At 41.4% G+C, this 19,660-nt stretch overlaps 1 protein-coding gene across 3 annotated transcripts in view; it reads left to right on the top strand.

The window, feature by feature from the left end:
* Positions 1-19,660, top strand: part of shc1 (SHC (Src homology 2 domain containing) transforming protein 1) — a 33,673-nt gene that overhangs the window by 9,389 nt on the left and 4,624 nt on the right. Inside the window, exons 2-11 of one of the 3 annotated variants that reach the window (XM_047360824.1) lie at positions 6,211-6,375; positions 9,256-9,326; positions 9,847-9,907; positions 13,611-13,730; positions 15,536-15,682; positions 16,051-16,102; positions 18,493-18,619; positions 18,728-18,884; positions 19,170-19,227; positions 19,502-19,618. In XM_047360824.1, coding sequence (XP_047216780.1) covers positions 6,214-6,375; positions 9,256-9,326; positions 9,847-9,907; positions 13,611-13,730; positions 15,536-15,682; positions 16,051-16,102; positions 18,493-18,619; positions 18,728-18,884; positions 19,170-19,227; positions 19,502-19,618 — 1,072 coding nt within the window. In that variant the 5' untranslated portion in view covers positions 6,211-6,213. Of the gene's footprint in view, positions 1-1,598; positions 6,376-9,255; positions 9,327-9,846; positions 9,908-13,610; positions 13,731-15,535; positions 15,683-16,050; positions 16,103-18,492; positions 18,620-18,727; positions 18,885-19,169; positions 19,228-19,501; positions 19,619-19,660 lie in introns of those variants that run through there. The other 2 variants (XM_047360823.1, XM_047360825.1) reach the window with 2 other exon arrangements.

The following is a 19,660-nucleotide window of genomic DNA, read 5'->3' as shown; positions in this document are numbered from 1 at the left end:
AAAAAAAACGAATGAAACACTAAAATAACGTGGCTGCTTTAGTGTGCACACCCATAAACTTGTTGGAGCACCTCTTTACTGTTTTACAAAAGAGTCAATCAGAATACACATTCTCACCTGAACAATATTTGCCCTCTTTTTTTTACTGGTTTGAACCATTTTTTGCAGATTGTGAGTTCATCTCCAGATAAACCACACCGATTTAGGTCTGTGCTCTGGCAGGGCTTTTGCAAAAGTGTTTTCGATGGGTCATCATCGTGTTGATTGGTGAAGTTCCTCTTCAGTTTTCCACAGACGTTTGAAGGTTTTGTGCTACCATTGACTGGTGCTTAGACTGTTCAGAATTCCTTCTATTCAAACTAAGGCCCCAGTTTCAGGGGAAGAAAAACGGCACCAAACATAAGCTTCCAACGGATCAGTTTTCAGTTGTATTGTGCAAGCATCATGGAGACTAACGTTTGGAGACAAAGTTTTACATCAGATGCAAGTTTGATGTCCTTTAGCCGTGCAGCACCTGCACAGAATCCCTTATAATAATGATACTGCCAACACCATGCTTCACTGTGAGCATGGTGTTCTTTTAGTGACAGCTCGTGGCTGTTTTTGTGCCAAACATACAGTAGTTGTTTTGGAATAATAACCATAAGGTTCAACCTTTTTTATTTTTTTAGACCATTGCATGTTTTCCCACATGCTTTTATGAGACTTAAAATGTGTTTTTGCTAAATTTAACCATGCTTAGATGTTTTTCTTAGAGAGACAATGCTTTCTGTTTGTCACCTTGCACCATAGCCCAAACATTTAAAGAATAAAAAGATTGCTGCTGCCATTAGTTGCAAGTGATTGCTGCGGCTCCATTAATGTTCCAGTTTCCTTTTTATCTGTTCTGGAGGGATGGCCACTTCTTGTAGATTACGTATTTTTTCCCCTTCATTATGACTGTCTTTACTGTGTTCAATTGTAAATCCAATGCCTTAGAAATAATTTTGTGCCTTTCTCCTGACTGATACTTTCACTCAAGGAGATCTGTCTGGTGCTTTGAAGCTCTCTATGGACCATCTCTATGGACATCCCCGATTATAAGAGGAAGTGTACACTAACACAACTACATCATTTTAAGTTTTTATTTTTATCCTTCACCTAAAATAATTCAGTTTGTCTCTGAATTGAGTGGAAAAGATTTTAGGTCCCATTAAGGTAGATAAAGTTCAGAAATGATTTATCTTAGTCTTGTTCACACCCACTGTAGATACTAATCTTTTTTTGCTTTTCTCTACGTTCATCAAGGTTAAGTAGAGTGACCTTGTGTCACACTATCTACCGTGTGAACAGAGGGGGGGGTCCTCTTTCTTTCACTCTTTAACTGTTTCCCAGGTTACCAAACATGAATAAGGTAGGAGTTTTAAAAACCAACATGATGAACTCCAGTCTAACACACGCATATCTACCCCCTCCTCTATTCCTTCCGGCTTTCACATCCCCATCTCTCCCTGGAGTGTGTGCATTAATGTGCAGGAGCACAGCATCTCAATATGCATGCACATGTACTCTGCTAAATGAATCTGGCTGCAGAGAGGAGATTGGGGGAGGAAGCAGGAAGGAGGTAGCATGGGAGAAAAGAAGGTGGGGAGGGCAAATACAGTGGTGCACGCATGTGTGTTGGAGGGAGAGGAGACAGAGGGTAAGCGAGAAAATGGGAGGCAGCATTACCCGCCCAGACCGGGAGGAGAGAAGGGAAGGACAGGCAGCGTGCTCGTCCCTCCAACAGACAGAGGTGGAAGAGAAGTGGGCATGAGAAACAGAAGAGCACAATGAAGGAGTGCCATTGTCCATCCTGGCTAAATTGCCATTTCACCATCTGCTGAAAGACAGGAAGAGAGACGGAGGAGGGGAGAAGAAGAAGAGGAGACTGTGAGCGGAGGAGGAGAGAATAGATGGAGAGGCAGTGACTTTATGAATTGATCAAGCGGAAGAGTGGATCAGAGGAGAAGCACGTTTTTATTTCTATGTCGGGAAGTGGAGGAAAGGAAAGCCAGACAGAAGGAGAGGACGGATGTTCGGACAGTCCGGGGATGTTTAAACATTAATGTGGCTTTCAGATGAAAATGGAACTCGGCTTTAGATGAATGGCTGTGCATGCTTTATAAACCAAAAAATGAACTACTAATATTTTGCCATTTCTTTTAAAAAAAGGCAGATTTGTTAGTCTTAATTTATACAGAGCAGTCTTAATTAATTTACAGATTTTTCTATGAGAATAAGATCTACTCAGCAGGATGTTATACAATCGTCTTTGTTAACTGCTGTAGACAATATTCAGGTTGTTTTTATGCAACTTTTCTTAACAGTTGTCTTCAAAGGCAAGCGGAGTGTTTTTGCTCTTTATACTGTTAATCGGAATTTTGTTACTGTTCTTGAAATATTCTCAGTTTTAAACGCTTCAGCGAGTCGGTGCATTCAGCCAGTGGAGATGTCAACATTGATCGGGTTTTATGGCTGGCGAGATGTCGGTCAAACTTTGATCATTTCCTGAACTGTATTGATCTTTCTAAGAGTCTGTAGTTCTCTTTTTTTCCTGCCATTGGATTAAAAAATACAGCTCTAATGTGGAGGCTTTGGTGCAACAGCTAATTGCTTGCAAAAGCAGTTATCTCTCTGAAGATTTCTGCTGTTGTCGGGACTTCTTGGCATAAATCCTCCGCAGGCATCTCTCTTACTGTCTGTTGCCATTGCAACGGGCTGCAGCTGCAGACAGAACATCATGTAAAAATCTTTTCTCTTTGTCCTTGTCTTTTTAAAACTGGTGCTGTTTCATTTGGTATTTGTATGCTTTTCATAGATAACACCAAATAGGACAGATGAGTTCATAGTTGTGTGTTGTTTCTTTGTTACATTGGATCTTTGATTCTCTAGTCTGTGATTCAGGGTTGTTTCAGGTCACCTGTACCCTTTTACCCACTCTTAAAGGTCATCAACTTCATCAGTCAAACTTGATGTGCTGTTATCAGGCACAACTGGATAAATATAATCATCATTCTCATTTCTCTTGTACATATCAGTGGGTACAGCTGATTGGCCTCTAGGCCTCTAATCACCCATCGTTAACTGTGGTTCCTGGTGTGTTAGTGACTCAGGATTTCTGTCCATGTCAAGGGTCGTCATCTTTGTTGTCACCTGACCTACACTGTGTTCAGTGCACTAAAAATATCCCAGGGCCAAGGCGCCTTTGTTTAGGAATACCTGGAGTTTCCTCGGTATTGCTTGTACATCCATCTAACTGGATCTGTTGCCTTTTTCAAGTGCTAATCTTTTTTCTCAACTCTTAGTTGATCTGTTTAATATTTCCCTGGGTATTTTTTCCAGTCACAATTCTTTACAGCTTTCTGGCGATCATCCCAGCCTTCCCAGCTAGCAGTGCATTGCATTAGTATGACTGGATCCTCCATGGTGCTTTTTGGCCAACACCAGATGGATGGCTAGCTAGAGTTGCTAGACAATCCCTCTGTGGTGCTAGACTTGTGTAGGCGACTGTTCCTCTGTCATGCATCCAGCGCCCACTACAATCTTGAGCACTGTTACTTCAGGCCTAGGAAATAATTTAAATGTTAGTGTGGAAGAAAGGGGTGAAATCAGCCGCTTGTTTGGTATAACTGAAACTTTGGTGCCAAATGTAGAACTTTGGTGCAAGTTGTCTGGATAAATAAGCTAGCTTAAAGGTCAGTGCATTGCTTGTGTGAATAGTGCCAGTGGGACTGTAGGTGTAGCATTGCCACCTCCTGACTGTTGCAGACAGCTTCATTGGAGAGGTTTTGGGTTTAAGGAGACTGTTAATGCAAACAGACTGTTTGTATTTTTAGGTTGCACTATGCAGAACATGAAATGTTTAAAGCTGTCTGTGTACTGGAAGCTTTGCCTTAGATAAGGAATGAATATAATCCTGGGTTTGCTCATATTAAAAGCCACTGCATCAACACTCTTCTCTCAGGTAATCTGGGCTTGCTATTTGAACTGTGATGTGCTAAGGCAAGTAGGTGCGGAGTACATTGGTTTCATTTTAAACACCAATGCACCTCCATTCAGGGAACCAAAGTGAGGAAGTCCAAACCTGACCTGTCAGGTTTCATTGTCATCACAATGAGTCCGCCGGTAGTCGCCATCAACCGCTGACCTACATTCTACAGCGTTACATCACCGCCGTGCTTCTGCAGTGTGTGTCAGTGTACCAGACACAGGCAGCGTCTCAGACTAAATGTACCGCTGTCAAATGGTGCTTCAGAAAACAAAAAAAATGCATCCAAACTTAGGTGGCCAGTTTTAGGGAACACACTTGAACCAAGGCTGGCTCTGTTGTTTTAGCCATATCAGTAACCTCAGTCAGGAACTGGCTAAACTCTGCCAGCCTAGTCTTAATTACAAACTTTTTTTCTGTCAGTTTTTCTAAAACCACCATGTCTAGCCTCTAGCCATCCACAATCCTTACGTTAAAGAGACAAAAAGGCACGGATCAACTATAAAATACTAAAAAAAGGGACTGTTAAACTAGGCAGTCTGGAGAACGGGCGAGCAGTCGAGGGAGGGGGAGAGGGAGAACGAGAGATCATCTGGAAGAGGAGAGAGGAAGTGGTGGCACAGGAGAGGGCGGAGGCGTTGGAGAGACAGAGGTTGGCAGACTACATTGTGTGGAGGAAGAGAGAGGACTTCCAGGATAAGAAAGGAGACAGAGAGAAGGGAGGAAAGGGCTCTGAGAGAGGGAAGGAGGCTTCACCAGAAGTGATCTGGAAGAGGAGAGAAGAAGAAGAAGGGGAAACAGGGACGGATAGAGCAAAGGCCATTCAGAGAGGACATGAAAGCATTTGGAGGAAGAGAGAGAGGGAGTGAAAAAGGGAGCCAGTGCCATTTTTGCGTTAAGCTTGAAAAGTAGGTGTTCAGGAGATTGTAACAACAGTTTGGTAGCACTCGTACTTCAATAAGCCTCCTCTCTGTCGTCTTTAGCAGCGCTGCAGGTATTTGCTATATTAGCAACCGATGTAGGTGGTGTGTTGCTGCTATTTAGTTGTTGTGTGCAGCGTCTCTTAATAAACCCAATGTTAGACGCCAATAGGACTTGTATAGGCTTATATAAAGTAAGGTAGAGTTGGCAAAGGGAACTGCTTCACGCTTGCGCATGCCAACACTAACACAAAGGTTTATACTGGCCCACGTATGTAGACACATCATTAACAAGTGTGCACGCCTTTGTTCTTTAAGACAAACACGAAGGGGGTGCTTGGAGAGACAATCACTTGTGTTGATTCTTCATGGTGCTGGCGACAGCTGAATAACAAGCCCTCACTCAGAGGTGATTAAGCTGGGACGAGATACTCACGGATATATTTTACATTGTGTCCGAACTCCAGGAGGAACAGAACTCGTCTTCATCTATTCAGGGGAACTGAACAAACAAAAACTATACAAAAGAACTGAGGGCAACATGAGCTGTACTGGTGCACTAATAAACTATTTTCATCTGTATTCCAACTTCATTGTGAAGGCTCCGCTTCTCCAATGCACCATCTCCCATCTTGTGCTCATTGTGGATAGTGTCAATTTTAACGCAGTTTGTTTTTGGCTGCTTGGTAACGGCTGGAGGACAGACAACCAGACAGATGGATACAGAGCTCTTGCAGTGAGCAAGAAGGACAGATGGTTGTATGTCCTTTCAAAGGGAAACTTTGAATTTTGAGACAAAAGAATTTAAATCGCTACAGCCAGTGTGGACTTCAAATCTCACCCTGCATAATTATGGAGCTTGTGCAGAAAACAAAGTACACCCACATTCGGAGTGAGTCGTTGAGCTCAACTGATGAAACAAACTCCAACCCATCATCGTTCCCGCCTTCCAGCCCTGCCACCCCCCTAACACCCTCCCCTGGTTTACCTTCTTCTCTCTCCTCCTCGTCTCTCACTCCCATTTTGCCCCCCACCTCTCCCCGACAGGCTGAGAACAGCCCCACCACCCTCTGTTCCTTTTTCCCCAGTATGAGATCCATTCGTCTGGGTGTCTCCTCTACCCTTCTCCCTGGACCCAGGACCGTGAGCAGGTCACAGCCGGCTCAGGCTCCTGTTGAGTCCTCTGGAGATGCCAGGAGCAACTCCAGCTCCTCACCTCCTCTTCATCAACATGTTGCCCTCCTAACTGCTCCCTGTCCCCCTCCTCGACCTCCTCTGCAGGACATGAACCGGCTTGCAGGGGCCTCCAGGAGGGCACGGGTGGAAGGAGGTCAGCTGGGAGGAGATGAATGGACGCGACATGGCTCCTTTGTCAACAAGCCCCCCCGTGGCTGGCTGCATTCAGACAATGTGGTCAGCACCACTGGAGTTTCCTATACTGTACGGGTAAGCTAGCACTCTTGCACTACCACTTACTTTCAATACAGGAGGAGTGTAACCACTCATCTACCTCATCAGCTGAAACACAATGCTAGAAGCAGGAGAGCAGGCCGAGATTTTAGCACTATTTTAAGAAAACTAAAATACGCTAGTTATTGTTGTTTTTTTTTTTGTTTTTTTTTTTAAATAAAGGTTTCATAGAACTAAAGCTTTTTCGAAGAACTCTATTGTTTTTCTTCATCCTTATCAATTAGAATATAAGTTTCAATAATCACTCTGTTTAGTGCAGAATTATCCAAGGTCAATAGGGTTGGGCATCATTTAAATTTGAGCGATTCCGATTTCTCATTCCGATTCCGGTTCCAAGCGATTCTCGATTGAGATTCTTTTGAGACATGCTCATTTAAACCATATAAATTTTTTTTGACCTAGCTAACTAGAGTTGTAACCTTTTTAGAGACACAGAAAGGTTACAGCATATATTGTGAAAAGCTTTCCCAATATATGTAACCTTTCTGTGGCACTCTTCGATTAGTTGTACCGACATCCTTTTCTTGGATGCTGTTGTGAACACAGTAGCACATCGCAGAGCCTAGTCAACTGCCTGGCTAACATTAGCTAGCTGACTAACAGTAGCTGGGTATTTGCATTTGAGATGACCCATCGTTTTAGGTAGAGTATTACTTGTTAGCTGCCTCAATGTTGGTACAAGTTGTTTTACTTACCTGATTCTGACTGCAGTACAGTGTTAGGTTAAGTGTCGGTGCCAAAGGAAGAGGCAGCGGAGAAAGGCTGGCACCGCCCGTCAAAAACAGGGTATAGCTTGCTACTTCTACATCATGAATCCAGAGGTGTTTAATCATGTTGGTCCTTTGCATGAAATAATCTTGTTGCAGTTGTTGCACTGAGCCGACTGGTCTCTTCTTTTATCAAAGCTAATCCGTACTTTTGATCGCCGCTGCATACTTTTCATGGTTGCGCGCACAATTCCTGCATATTCTCCTTCGTTGGTGTTCAACAGCTTCTTCCGATCGGCGGACTAGGTATTGAAACTAGGAATCGATATAAAATTTGAACGATTCCAGGAGAACTGGAATGTTAATCCCGGTTCCAATAGATTCTTAAGACACAATGCCCAACCCTAAAGGTCAGGTTCGATCAGTCTAAATGCTTTAGGTTTTGAACTAGATATGATCATAATAATTAAGCAGTAATAATAATTAAATGGTAAAATATTCCTTTAGTTTAGCACTGATAAGGTGGAAGATGCTAAATTTTGTCATTGTAGCTTTATTCTCCCAGTGCTTACAAATCATTTGTAACTTGGTGGAGACTTTGCTTTTATTAATTAGCATGAGCTCACTTCACTTTGAAAAGAAAGTGTGTTTTTTATATGTTTTGAGATCTCAGCCCACAAAATCTCATTGCACCACAGTATAGTTTTTCTCATAAGTTTATATACCATGGCAGAATTTGTTTTTAAACTGTTTTTTAGAGAACATGAATAACACAAAAACTTGGATGGAACATTAAGGGGTTTTTCAGAAGCCCAGAAACAAACATTTTTAAATGCACACTAATCACATGCATACAAATCACAGGTGAGGATTGTTACTTTTAAGAGCCATTTAAACTTTGCACATCAGCTTGAAGGTATGTTATCAGGCCAAAACTTCCAAGTTGATTAAATTTGTCATCAGGGTTGGGTAGTTTATTTTCTCACGATTTGCAGTGATCTAACACTGATCCAAAAAGGTACGGCATTTTATTACATAATTTTCCAGGTCTGAATAAATGAGAGAAAAGAAAATAATGTTTATTGAAAACTATTTATATTTCCAAATTTTATTTGCTGTTCTGTTGCGGAAATGTTCTATCTTCCCTCCCTTATATTTTTCCATCTTTCCTTCGTTCCTTTCTTTTTCCTTCCTCCCTTCCTTCTTAATTATTGTGTCTTATTGTCCATCCTTTTTACTTACTTGTGTACGTCCTTCATTCCTTCCTTTCTTCCTACAAACGTATTGTCCTTCCTGTCAGATTAGCTTGTGGTAATCTTCCCTTTCCACCTACCCTAGGTTACTCCTTCCTTTCTACCTTTCTTGTTTCCTTCCTTCCTTCTTACCTTGTTTACTATCTGGTCCCCATCCTTCCTGCATTGTCCATTCTTCCTTTGTTCTTTGTTATTCCCTCTTTCTTTCTTTCCTTTCTTTCTTATATCCTTCCTTCTTTTTTCCTTGATATTGTGTTCTTCCTTCCTTGTGTCCTTTCTCATTTCTATCAATCATTTCTTGCTTGTATCCTTTCTCTTTTTTCCTCCAGTTGTTTTTTAATTCGTTTCTTATCTCGTCGTTCCGTCTTTCCTTCCATCCTGTCTTTCTTACTTCTATCTGTAGACCCTACCTTACTTGCGTCCTTCCTCCTTTACAATCTATTCTTTCATCCTTTCTTGCATCCCTCCCTCTTTTTTCCCTTTCAGTTTCTGGATTTTGTACTTTCAATAATTAAAGCTTGTCTGCACCAGACATATATGTCCTAAATTTGCAGTGTACTTAAGTGAATTATATTTTAACAGAACCACAAAATGACTTGAGTTCTGAAAAGCTGAGTCTGGAAAAAGTCTGGAAAACACAATTGTTTCATTCTAAATACTGTAGCTTTGCTCAGCAACTAACAGTAAGTGAAGAAGGAGGTTTGTATCATATTTTTTGAAAGATTGTCCAAATAATTAGAAATTTTCCCAGGTTAAATAAACTTATGAGCACAACTGTAAACCTCTCTACATGTTCGCGTTTCTCTTCCGTTATTCCTATGTGTGTCATGACCACATGTTAAAGCAGCAAAGGAAATGTCTCCAGATAACCTGCTGCCTTCCTGTTTCCCTAACAGTACATGGGTTGTGTGGAGGTGCTACAGTCAATGAGAGCTCTTGACTTCAACACCAGAACCCAGGTCACCAGGTGAGAATGCACACGGCTCAAGTGCTTCAGCTGGCTTTCCATTTCTCTTGTTTCAACATATTGCAGGGTGAGTGGGCGAAAATACAGGAAAGTGGCAGCGGTTAGGCTTAAAGACACATTGGGTTTGTACGCTCACACGCTCTGCTCACCTCATGCCTTTTTCTGTTGCTTCTCTTTCTGTCCTGCTTCCGCTCTGTTTTGCTTACTTGTTTTTCTTCTCTGTTAGTGTTTCTCTCTTTGCGTGTGTGTGTGTGTGTGTGTGTTTGTGTGTGTTTGTGTGTGTACACCACTGCTCTTCCCCGAAGCTCTAAATTAGAACACTCTGGAATACTGTTGGTTTCCTTGTGGTTTCCGGAGTGATATTTGTCACTGTGGTAAAGAGGACAGTTGCAAAGATGAATTCTCCTACCAGCTGCAAGATCTTTCTTTAATCTTCCTAAACATTAATCCAGGAAAGAGAAAGTGACTTGCATGACTTGTATGTTTTTTCTTTTGTCTTTTTTTATGTTTACCCTATCAGGGAGGCTATAGCTGTGGTTTGTGAGGCAGTACCTGGAGCCAAAGGAGCACGCAGGAGAAAGGTACATACAGCTCACACTGGACCCCACCCTTACACAGAACATTATTTATTTATACAGCATAGGTGGACAGCAGGAGGAAGGGTTTTCTGGATGAAATCTCAGTTTAGCTTGACTCTCCACCCATGGCTGTTCGGCCATGTTTCCCTTTTGTCTCTAACACACAGACAGACTACACCAAGTTACATTAAATTATGGATTGCAAAACCAAAGCCATAACCCTGAGGTTCAACCTCAAATCAGTCCACATCTTACACTAAGCAAAAACCCAAACTGAAGTTTTTACAGTATTTTTCTCTCCCCAAAGGTATGAACAGTACTTTTTAGATTTTGTCATGTTTCAGCCATAAGTTCCAAAGCATTTTATTTGGATTCGTGCAGCACACCAACACAAAATTGTGAAGTAGAAGGTAAAGAATACATGGCTTTTAGATTGTATTTTATCAAACAAAAATTTGTATCTACCCCATCTTTACTCTGATACCCCTAAATTAATTTTGGTGCGACCAGTTTCCTTCAGAAGTCACCTAATTAGTAAATGGAGTCTACCTGTGTATTTTGATCTCACTGCAAATTTAGTTGGTCTGCATAGATCTCGGAGGTTTGTTAGAGAACATTAGTGAACAAACAGCATCATGAGCTCAGACATAAAATTGCGGAGAAGCATAATTTGGTATTAAACATTATCCCAGGCTTTGAAGATCTCACAGAGAAGGAGAGAAACATTCAATCCATGATCTGAAAGTGAAGAGAGCATGACACAACTGTAATCCTACCAAGTCATAGCCATCCACCTTGACTGACAGCCCCAGCTAGGTTCATTAATCAGAGAAGCTGCCAAGAGGCCCATGGCAACTCTGGGGTGCTTTTCAGCAGAAACAGGGAAGCTGGCCATTGTTCATGGAAAGATGGATGGAGCTACAGGTCCTTCTCAAAATATTAGCATATTGTGATAAAGTTCATTATTTTCCATAATGTAATGATGAAAATTTAACATTCATATATTTTAGATTCATTGCACACTAACTGAAATATTTCAGGTCTTTTATTGTCTTAATACGGATGATTTTGGCATACAGCTCATGAAAACCCAAAATTCCTATCTCACAAAATTAGCATATTTCATCCGACCAATAAAAGAAAAGTGTTTTTAATACAAAAAACGTCAACCTTCAAATAATCATGTACAGTTATGCACTCAATACTTGGTCGGGAATCCTTTTGCAGAAATGACTGCTTCAATGCGGCGTGGCATGGAGGCAATCAGCCTGTGGCACTGCTGAGGTCTTATGGAGGCCCAGGATGCTTCGATAGCGGCCTTTAGCTCATCCAGAGTGTTGGGTCTTGAGTCTCTCAACTTCTCTTCACAATATCCCACAGATTCTCTATGGGGTTCAGGTCAGGAGAGTTGGCAGGCCAATTGAGCACAGTGATACCATGGTCAGTAAACCATTTACCAGTGGTTTTGGCACTGTGAGCAGGTGCCAGATCGTGCTGAAAAATGAAATCTTCATCTCCATAAAGCTTTTCAGCAGATGGAAGCATGAAGTGCTCCAAAATCTCCTGATAGCTAGCTACATTGACCCTGCCCTTGATAAAACACAGTGGACCAGCAGCTGACACGGCACCCCAGACCATCACTGACTGTGGGTACTTGGCACTGGACCTCTGGCATTTTGGCATTTCCTTCTCCCCAGTCTTCCTCCAGACTCTGGCACCTTGATTTCCGAATGACATGCAGAATTTGCTTTCATTCGAAAAAAGTACTTTGGACCACTGAGCAACAGTCCAGTGCTGCTTCTCTGTAGCCCAGGTCAGGCGCTTCTGCCACTGTTTCTGGTTCAAAAGTGGCTTGACCTGGGGAATGCGGCACCTGTAGCCCATTTCCTGCACACGCCTGTGCACGGTGGCTCTGGATGTTTCTACTCCAGACTCAGTCCACTGCTTCCGCAGGTCCCCCAAGGTCTGGAATCGGCCCTTCTCCACAATCTTCCTCAGGGTCCGGTCACCTCTTCTCGTTGTGCAGCGTTTTCCGCCCCACTTTATCCTTCCCACAGACTTCCCACTGAGGTGCCTTGATACAGCACTCTGGGAACAGCCTATTCGTTCTGAAATTTCTTTCTGTGTCTTACCCTCTTGCTTGAGGGTGTCAATAGTGGCCTTCTGGACAGCAGTCAGGTCGGCAGTCTTACCCATGATTGGGGTTTTGAGTGATGAACCAGGCTGGGAGTTTTAAAGGTCTCAGGAATCTTTTGCAGGTGTTTAGAGTTAACTCATTGATTCAGATGATTAGGTTCATAGCTCGTTTAGAGACCCTTTTAATGATATGCTAATTTTGTGAGATATGAATTTTGGGTTTTCATGAGCTGTATGCCAAAATCATCCGTATTAAGACAATAAAAGACCTGAAATATTTCAGTTAGTATGCAATGAATCTAAAATATATGAATGTTAAAGTTTCATCATGATATTATGGAAAATAATGAACTTTATCACAATATGCTAATATTTTGAGAAGGACCTGTAAATACAAGACAATCCTGGAAGAAAACCTGTTAGAGGCTGCAAAAGACTTGAGACTGGGACGGATCGCACCTTCCAGGAGGACAATGACTCTAACAATACAACGAGAACTATAATGGAGTGGCTTATGAACACAGACATTCTGGATGTAGAGATGTACTCTAAAGGAGGTCTGAAAAGAAATGCATTAAAACACAATCGAGAAGAAAAAAGTTGTGACCTATGTATCATTTACCCTCCAATTCACAATTATTCACTGCTTTGTTTTGGTCTGTCACATAAAGCCCACCATTGTGGTTGTAAAGTGACAACATGTGGAGAGCTTCATGTGTTGGTATTGCAATGAAGGCGCTAAGGGACCCACTTTGTCCAAACAGTCTGTACTTTTAAATTAAAAATCTGAATCCTATTGAATGGTGGTAGAAGAGAGAAATGCATAGATTTTTATTTGAGTTGACCGTACACTCACAGATAATTACCAGTCACCCTTTGGTCTCTCCCCTCATTGTCTCCTGCCACGAGGGACACTTATGTGAAGCCATTGTCGTTATTAAAGTACTTCAGATTAGCAGACACAGCCACCAGGCTGCAGTTTAAAGATTTGATGTGTCTGTGCACAGTTTTGAAACTGAGAACATCCATAAAACAGGTGGCTAAATCCAGCTGCCTGCTGCCATTGCAGGGTTTGACCCAAGGAATGTCTGGCAGGGAAGTACCCCAGACAAAATACAGTCGTAGTACTTGTACTGGAATAGATTATACCGGTCTAGTCTCTGTGATTTCACAGGACTGAGGTTAGTGGCTAGGCATGCTCATTCTGTCCTGATGGTGCTTTTCTTAGCATCTGTTCCAGACACTTGGGGATAGTTATGAATGAAAGCCATTAGAACAAGAATATTGGTCCGACACAGTACTACTGATGAGGTGTCTTGGCCGAGACTGCCTTGTTGGTCACAGTTGGCCACGGAGAGCAGATTACTTGGAACAATTGCAGCTGTTCTGTCACTCCCACACATGCGTCCATTTCCACACATGCACCCAAAGACTGGTCTTCACTAACGAAGCGTCCTGTGGACATATACCATATAGAAGTTGTGTAATAGTCAAATAAATACTACACATTTCCTGTTTGTGCTTAGTGTTTTGCTTACAACTCCCAATCATGTATCCCTCTCTTTTGCAGCCTGCTGCTCGTTGTCTGACATCCATACTGGGGAAAAGTAACCTGCAGTTCGCAGGCATGACAATCAGCCTCACCATCTCCACCAGCAGCCTCAATCTACTGGCCTCTGACTGCAAACAGGTTAGGCTGAATAGGCTTACTGGAGACTGTGTTTTGTTTTTCAAGAAATCTGTAGGTAGGTTGATCCCTAAAAACACAGATGAGTTCAGTAATGAGGTCCATGTAAAATGTTCTGAAAGCTTGTGCCCACAGTGTCATTTTTGGCATCTTTCTGTGTTTCTTCAGCTGGTTTCATCTCCTAGTCTCATTCAGGGCATGCCACAAGAGTGATGCGTTGTTAAACAGGAGCAGCAGGACAGATATGGGAAGTGGCTTATTTTGCAGAGGTGTTTGTATCACTAAAGAAAAACCAACAAGATACAGTTATTACTGTTCCATTGAGTTTTTAGTTCAGTTTACATATGAAGTGCTTAATTCACAATGAATGTCACCTCTGGGCACTTTACAAGACAACAAGTCTAGTTCATATCAAGATATTCAGAATCCACTTTAACCCAAAGTCACTTCAGTGCAATTAAATAAATTTTAATTCAGGCTGATAACATAGTCAGATTGCATAATAGAAAATCACGTGTAAGCTATCTGTGAGTGAATATTGTTATATTATATAATATTGATTATAGAGAGACTCCATCAATGACTCTGTCCTGGAAAGAGACCGGTAAACCAGTAGTACTTTCTCATAGAAGGTGGTTTAAGACTGAGGCATAGCTAAACATGGAAGCATTGACCCAGGAGTAATTTCTCAAGCTAAAGGTGAAAAAGATTTATAAATACAGAGGCATTAATACAGGTGTGCTTTCTTATGGGAATGATGAACAAAGATCAGACAAAGCTAATGACATCAAGAAGCTCCATCAATGACTTAGTCCAGGAAAGAGATGCAGCCGAACTACTGGGCCAGAAGTACTCTCTGTGGAAAATAGCACAAAAACACACCACAGTTAATGGCAGCAATGATTGCAATACATTGCATTAATACATAAATGGATGGTAGCATTAGAAAATGGAACAAGGAAATAATTAAATGCACATCAAAATGCCCTTCAGGAGCATAGGCCTTTGGCAACATAACTATAGGGATACCTCAAAATAACCAAAGCCCTTAGAACCATAAGCTTTATTATAAAAGATGGTTTTAAGCCTGGGGTGAAAAGAAGACAGGGTCTCTGCCTCATAGATAAAAACTGGGAGCTGGTTCCACAGCAGAGGAGTTTGCTGTAGACACTCCAAGAACCACAAGTTAAACTCTGGTCCTAGAGCAAAGTCCATAGAATATATAGAGAACAATCAATCCCAAACTGGTGTTACTTAAATATTTATGAAGATTAATTTTGAAAGATCGTTGATTCCCCCGCCCCCTGGCATTATTATACATGTATGAACCAAATATAAAGAAGGGTACCCAGGGGTTACAGCTCCATTTACTGCTGTTTTGATCATCAATGTTGTGCCTTTCTGGACCTCAAAGCAGATAAGTTAGTTAGTCCACGTTTTCACTTGGCAAATACCTCCTGTCTTTGTTCTTTCCACTGGGCAGGATGTGATGCTCCTGCAAGGCCTCTAATGAGTTAATAGGTACAAAGTGGTCAATCTGCTGGGAGATGGTATTCAGTCATGTAGTGGCATTAATATCAGTACATATCACTATGGAGCATGTTCTGTACGTGCATCCATTCACAGATACAGGCTTTGCAGCACTAACAAATGTTTATTGCTATTATTGATTCAGCATGGGTGGTTGTCCCAGACTGTTGAAGAAGGTGCTCCAATCCATCTTAGATACATGTCTGCAGATGGTGGTGTTCAGTGGAGGAAAAAGCACTTTTCTCAGTAATGATTCCATGTTTGTCTCTTCCATCCAGACGCTTTCATTTCACTCCCCGCATACTTCATCTCACCCATGTGTTCTCCTTTTCTTTTCTTTCTTCCCCGTCTTCCCCTGTTTTTCTCCACAGATTATCGCCAATCATCACATGCAGTCCATCTCCTTCGCTTCTGGAGGAGACCCAGTGAGTCATCCGGCCCTCTCTCCTCTGTTTCTTTCAGCTCAGATCTCACTCTGGTCTTTTTCCATTTCTCTTCAGCCCGCATGTGCTTCCTTCCTAGCTTAAGTCATTGTCTATTCCTAAGAATTCCACTTCCCTCATTGTTGCCCTATTAGCTCACAGGCTCTGACCACATCACTTCCTGTCTTCTCCGATTTCAGCTCACGTTTTTAACCCGTGTTACAACTTAGAGGCTACAGCTGCTGCTTTATCTCTCTGGTTGTCTTTATCTGAGCCTTTCGATCTTAAACCTGCCCTTGACTTTTTCCTGCTATTGATTTTTCCCTTTCCCCTCCTCCTCTAACTGTGTTTCCCCTGTCTCGTTCCCACAGGATACAGCTGAGTACGTAGCATATGTGGCCAAAGATCCAGTCAACCAGAGAGGTGAGTGAAAACAGCAGCTGGCTCTGTCAGAAACCAGAGCTTTGACTCCTTTGTGTGGAATTTTACATGAATCACCCTAATTTCTGTGTTGAGTTGTACAACAGGGTGAAATGTAAAATGGTAATGGTAAATGGCCTGCACCTGTATAGCACTTAACACTACAATCAGTCATTCACCCATTCATACACACATTGACAGACTGACAGTGGTAGACTACATTGTAGCTTCTGCTGACAGACTGACAGAAGCGAGGCTGCCATACAATTGGCTCCACCGGGCCCTCTGACCACTCTCAGCAGGCAAGGTGGGTGAAATGTCTTGCCCAAGGACATAACGGACAGAGTGGGGTTACAGGACCAACTCCTATTAGGCACATGAAAAAGCTTATCTGTTTCATTCCAGTTTGTGTTTAAAACACCGCTTACCACGCCTAAAACATTAAATACACAATGTTCACAGCACAGGAAGATAGAATGCAGTATCTGTTAAATAAGCATACTATGCAACGTCTGAACAGATGTACTTTAATGCTTAGTATGTTTGCTTAGGTTAAATATGTGGCTTTGTGTTCCAAGCAAAAACTAACCATCCATAGCAAAGCTGATCCGTTGGTCCTAGAAACTACAATCTTTTCCATGTAGTCTTTTAATCTATGGAAATCTTCAGCAACATGGACTTCTACCATATCAGCACTCAAACAGTTGCCCTGAAATTGTTTACAGTTTTTCTCCATAACCAAGACACATTTCCTGAAACCATCCATCCATCCATTGCTCTAAAATGCAAACACAAAACCAAATTTTCAAACTGCATTTACATAACCTCTGACTCTTCCCGCAAAACCAAACTGTTGCCTTGAAACAGTTCAAACGGTGCTCAGAATCAAACCGTGTTGTCAGATCAAAGCCCTAGTCAATCAGCCTGGAAAACACCACTGAACAGTCATTACACACAACATAGAACCAAGGAAAACACAGCGGGCAGATCATAAATCTTTGGAAATAATCTTTGTGCGCAAAGGAAAGTACTTTTTCAAAACTGAAAACTTGTAGCACTTGTAGTACAACTAAAAACTTTACATTTACAGCCACAACAGTGTATACAGTATCTACTGTACAGCATAGTTTCTATCCATAGTGAAGCTTCAAAAACCAGGGCTCCTGTGTTTAAGCTGGGACACCATTATGCAACCCAAGTGCATCTCACGATGCAAAATGTTTTTTAGCGGGTGAAAATCTGTTTGCTAGTTGTGTCTAACCAGGTAAAAAATAATATAAAAGATAAATATAAAAAATAAGATTAAATAAATGGATTCAGGGCATGGAGGATTCGGTTCAGGCAGCAGGGTTTAGGGTTTTAACAATTAAGAAAAACTGTTATGATTTAAGGAGCTATGTCATGCTTCAGATATTGTTGACTACAAAATCTTACTGAACAACATTCAAAACCTGTTTGACCTTTCCAGCACAGTATTAAAAATGATTTAGATCATTGTTAGCTGAACACCGGTTCTTTTGTTGCGCTTCTTACCTTTTTCTCAGAGAATTTCTCTATTACTTGTGTTATGATTATGAATCTGAGAATATTATTTAATATTTAATATTAATATTTTATCAAATAATATTTCGGTCTGTTAAGGGTTGTCCTGTGAATACCAGCCCAGTAAGGTGATGGTATTAGGACAAAATAGAAAGGTGTGAGACGAGCTCTGACATTATTGAACAGCATAAACTCTGCACACACATGGAATGAATTCACACAATTTCTTAAAATACAAGAATTTATTAACAAAAATAAGTCAACTCAAAGTCAAACATATTTCAATCAACAAACTCTTTACTATGCTAAAATAATCCAACTAAACTACCAAGCAGAATGAAAGAATAACGAAGACTAATATAAACAAGTTGATTAAAGATGATTGAAAATCATGACCAAAAGAATGATGCAACATTACCATACAATGTTATTTATGTTTGAGAACCAAGGATTATCTTGAAGAATCTGGAAGTGAAGTTAAGTTAGTCTTGGAACCAACTTAGACAATAATCAGCAAACGTTTAGACAACCATTCACAATGCAAGATCAGATAAAATATTATTTTAATAAAATAATGTTTAAAGAATGATCTGCTGAATAAAACCAACCTTCTGGATGACTAATTCTCAACGGGGTCTCATTTTCAACTCTACTGTTGAAAAAGAACTTTATAAATAAATTATTATTATTACTATTAATAATAATATTTAGTGATGCACTTGATCATCTTGCCTTCATTCGTTCCTGCCCTGCCTCTGTTTCAGTTGTGTTGTCTGTCTGAGTGCTGGAGTTAATTCAAGGACAACTTGCTGCAGCCTTCTTATCTGTTCTTTGTTCCTCCTCGACTGCAGCATGTCACATCCTGGAATGCTCGGAGGGTTTGGCCCAGGAAGTCATCAGCACCATTGGCCAGGCTTTTGAGCTGCGCTTCAAACAGTACCTGAAGAACCCCCCCAAACTGGTCACACCTCATGACAGGTTTGGTTAACAAATAAGCTGAAAAAGCTGCAGCATAGTTTCTAATTCCTCACCCACTGTGGTTGTTTGTTTGTATGTCAACCTTTTTAAACACCCCGTCTCTGTCAGAATGGCTCCCTTTGACGGCTCTGCATGGGAGGAAGAAGATGATGAGGCTGCTCCTCCACCTCCTCCTGCTGATGTTCCTTACTATAATAACTTTCCTGATAAGCAGCCTCCCCCTGGTGGACTGATTGACATGAGGACCCGTCCAGGAGCAACGCTGGTGAGAATGAATGGATTAGCGAGGTGGAAGAAAATCTGCTTATAGAAATGATTTGGTGTTTTGAAACAGTGTCAGTCATTTTTATTTCCTGAATTCATGACTGGCCTGGTTACACTATGCTGTTTAATGACTTGTATTTGAGTACAAGTTGCAGCCTTGGAAGCTGTAGCAAATGTTGTAATCCAGAAGGAATGGATGTGCTACATATCATTTTTGACCTTTGTAATCTTTTCGCAGTTCGAGAATACCTACAGTATTTGGTTTTATAATTTTGTGTGTTTGCAGCCCTACGGGCAGCCAGGTCAGGGCGACATTCACCAACAGCCTGTGCCTCCTCTACCAGGTGAGCTCTGTTTTTGCCTCTATGTGTCTGTTAGGCTTTGGAAATCAGAGAGGAAAAGACTGCTTTGTTTAAACCATGTTCCAGCCGAAGATATTACTGTTATTTGCTGTGGGTCTTTTTTAGCCATATCTATAGAAAAACACTGTATTGTTGTCTTGTTACTCCTTTACTATAAAGTAAAGGAGTAACAAAACACAATAGCAGATGTTTTTGCACAGCTTATAGACAATAAAAAAATGCTGAGGTCACTGAACTCCTGTCTTTTTCATTTTAGTAGGTGCCAAAGAAGGAGCTCGGGAACTGTTTGACGACCCATCATACGTGAATGTGGAGAAACCCCGACCTCCTGTATCAGCTAATGGAAATGCTCACAGAGACGTTTTTGACATGAGTAAGTGTTTGGCTTGTTTGGTTTGTTCAAAAGTCATTTATT

This window comes from Girardinichthys multiradiatus, chromosome 3, assembly GCF_021462225.1.
Source record: "Girardinichthys multiradiatus isolate DD_20200921_A chromosome 3, DD_fGirMul_XY1, whole genome shotgun sequence".
Classification (NCBI taxonomy): domain Eukaryota; kingdom Metazoa; phylum Chordata; class Actinopteri; order Cyprinodontiformes; family Goodeidae; genus Girardinichthys; species Girardinichthys multiradiatus.
The sequence above is the reverse complement of the archived record's forward strand: the minus strand, read 5'-3'. Positions and strand labels throughout refer to the sequence as shown.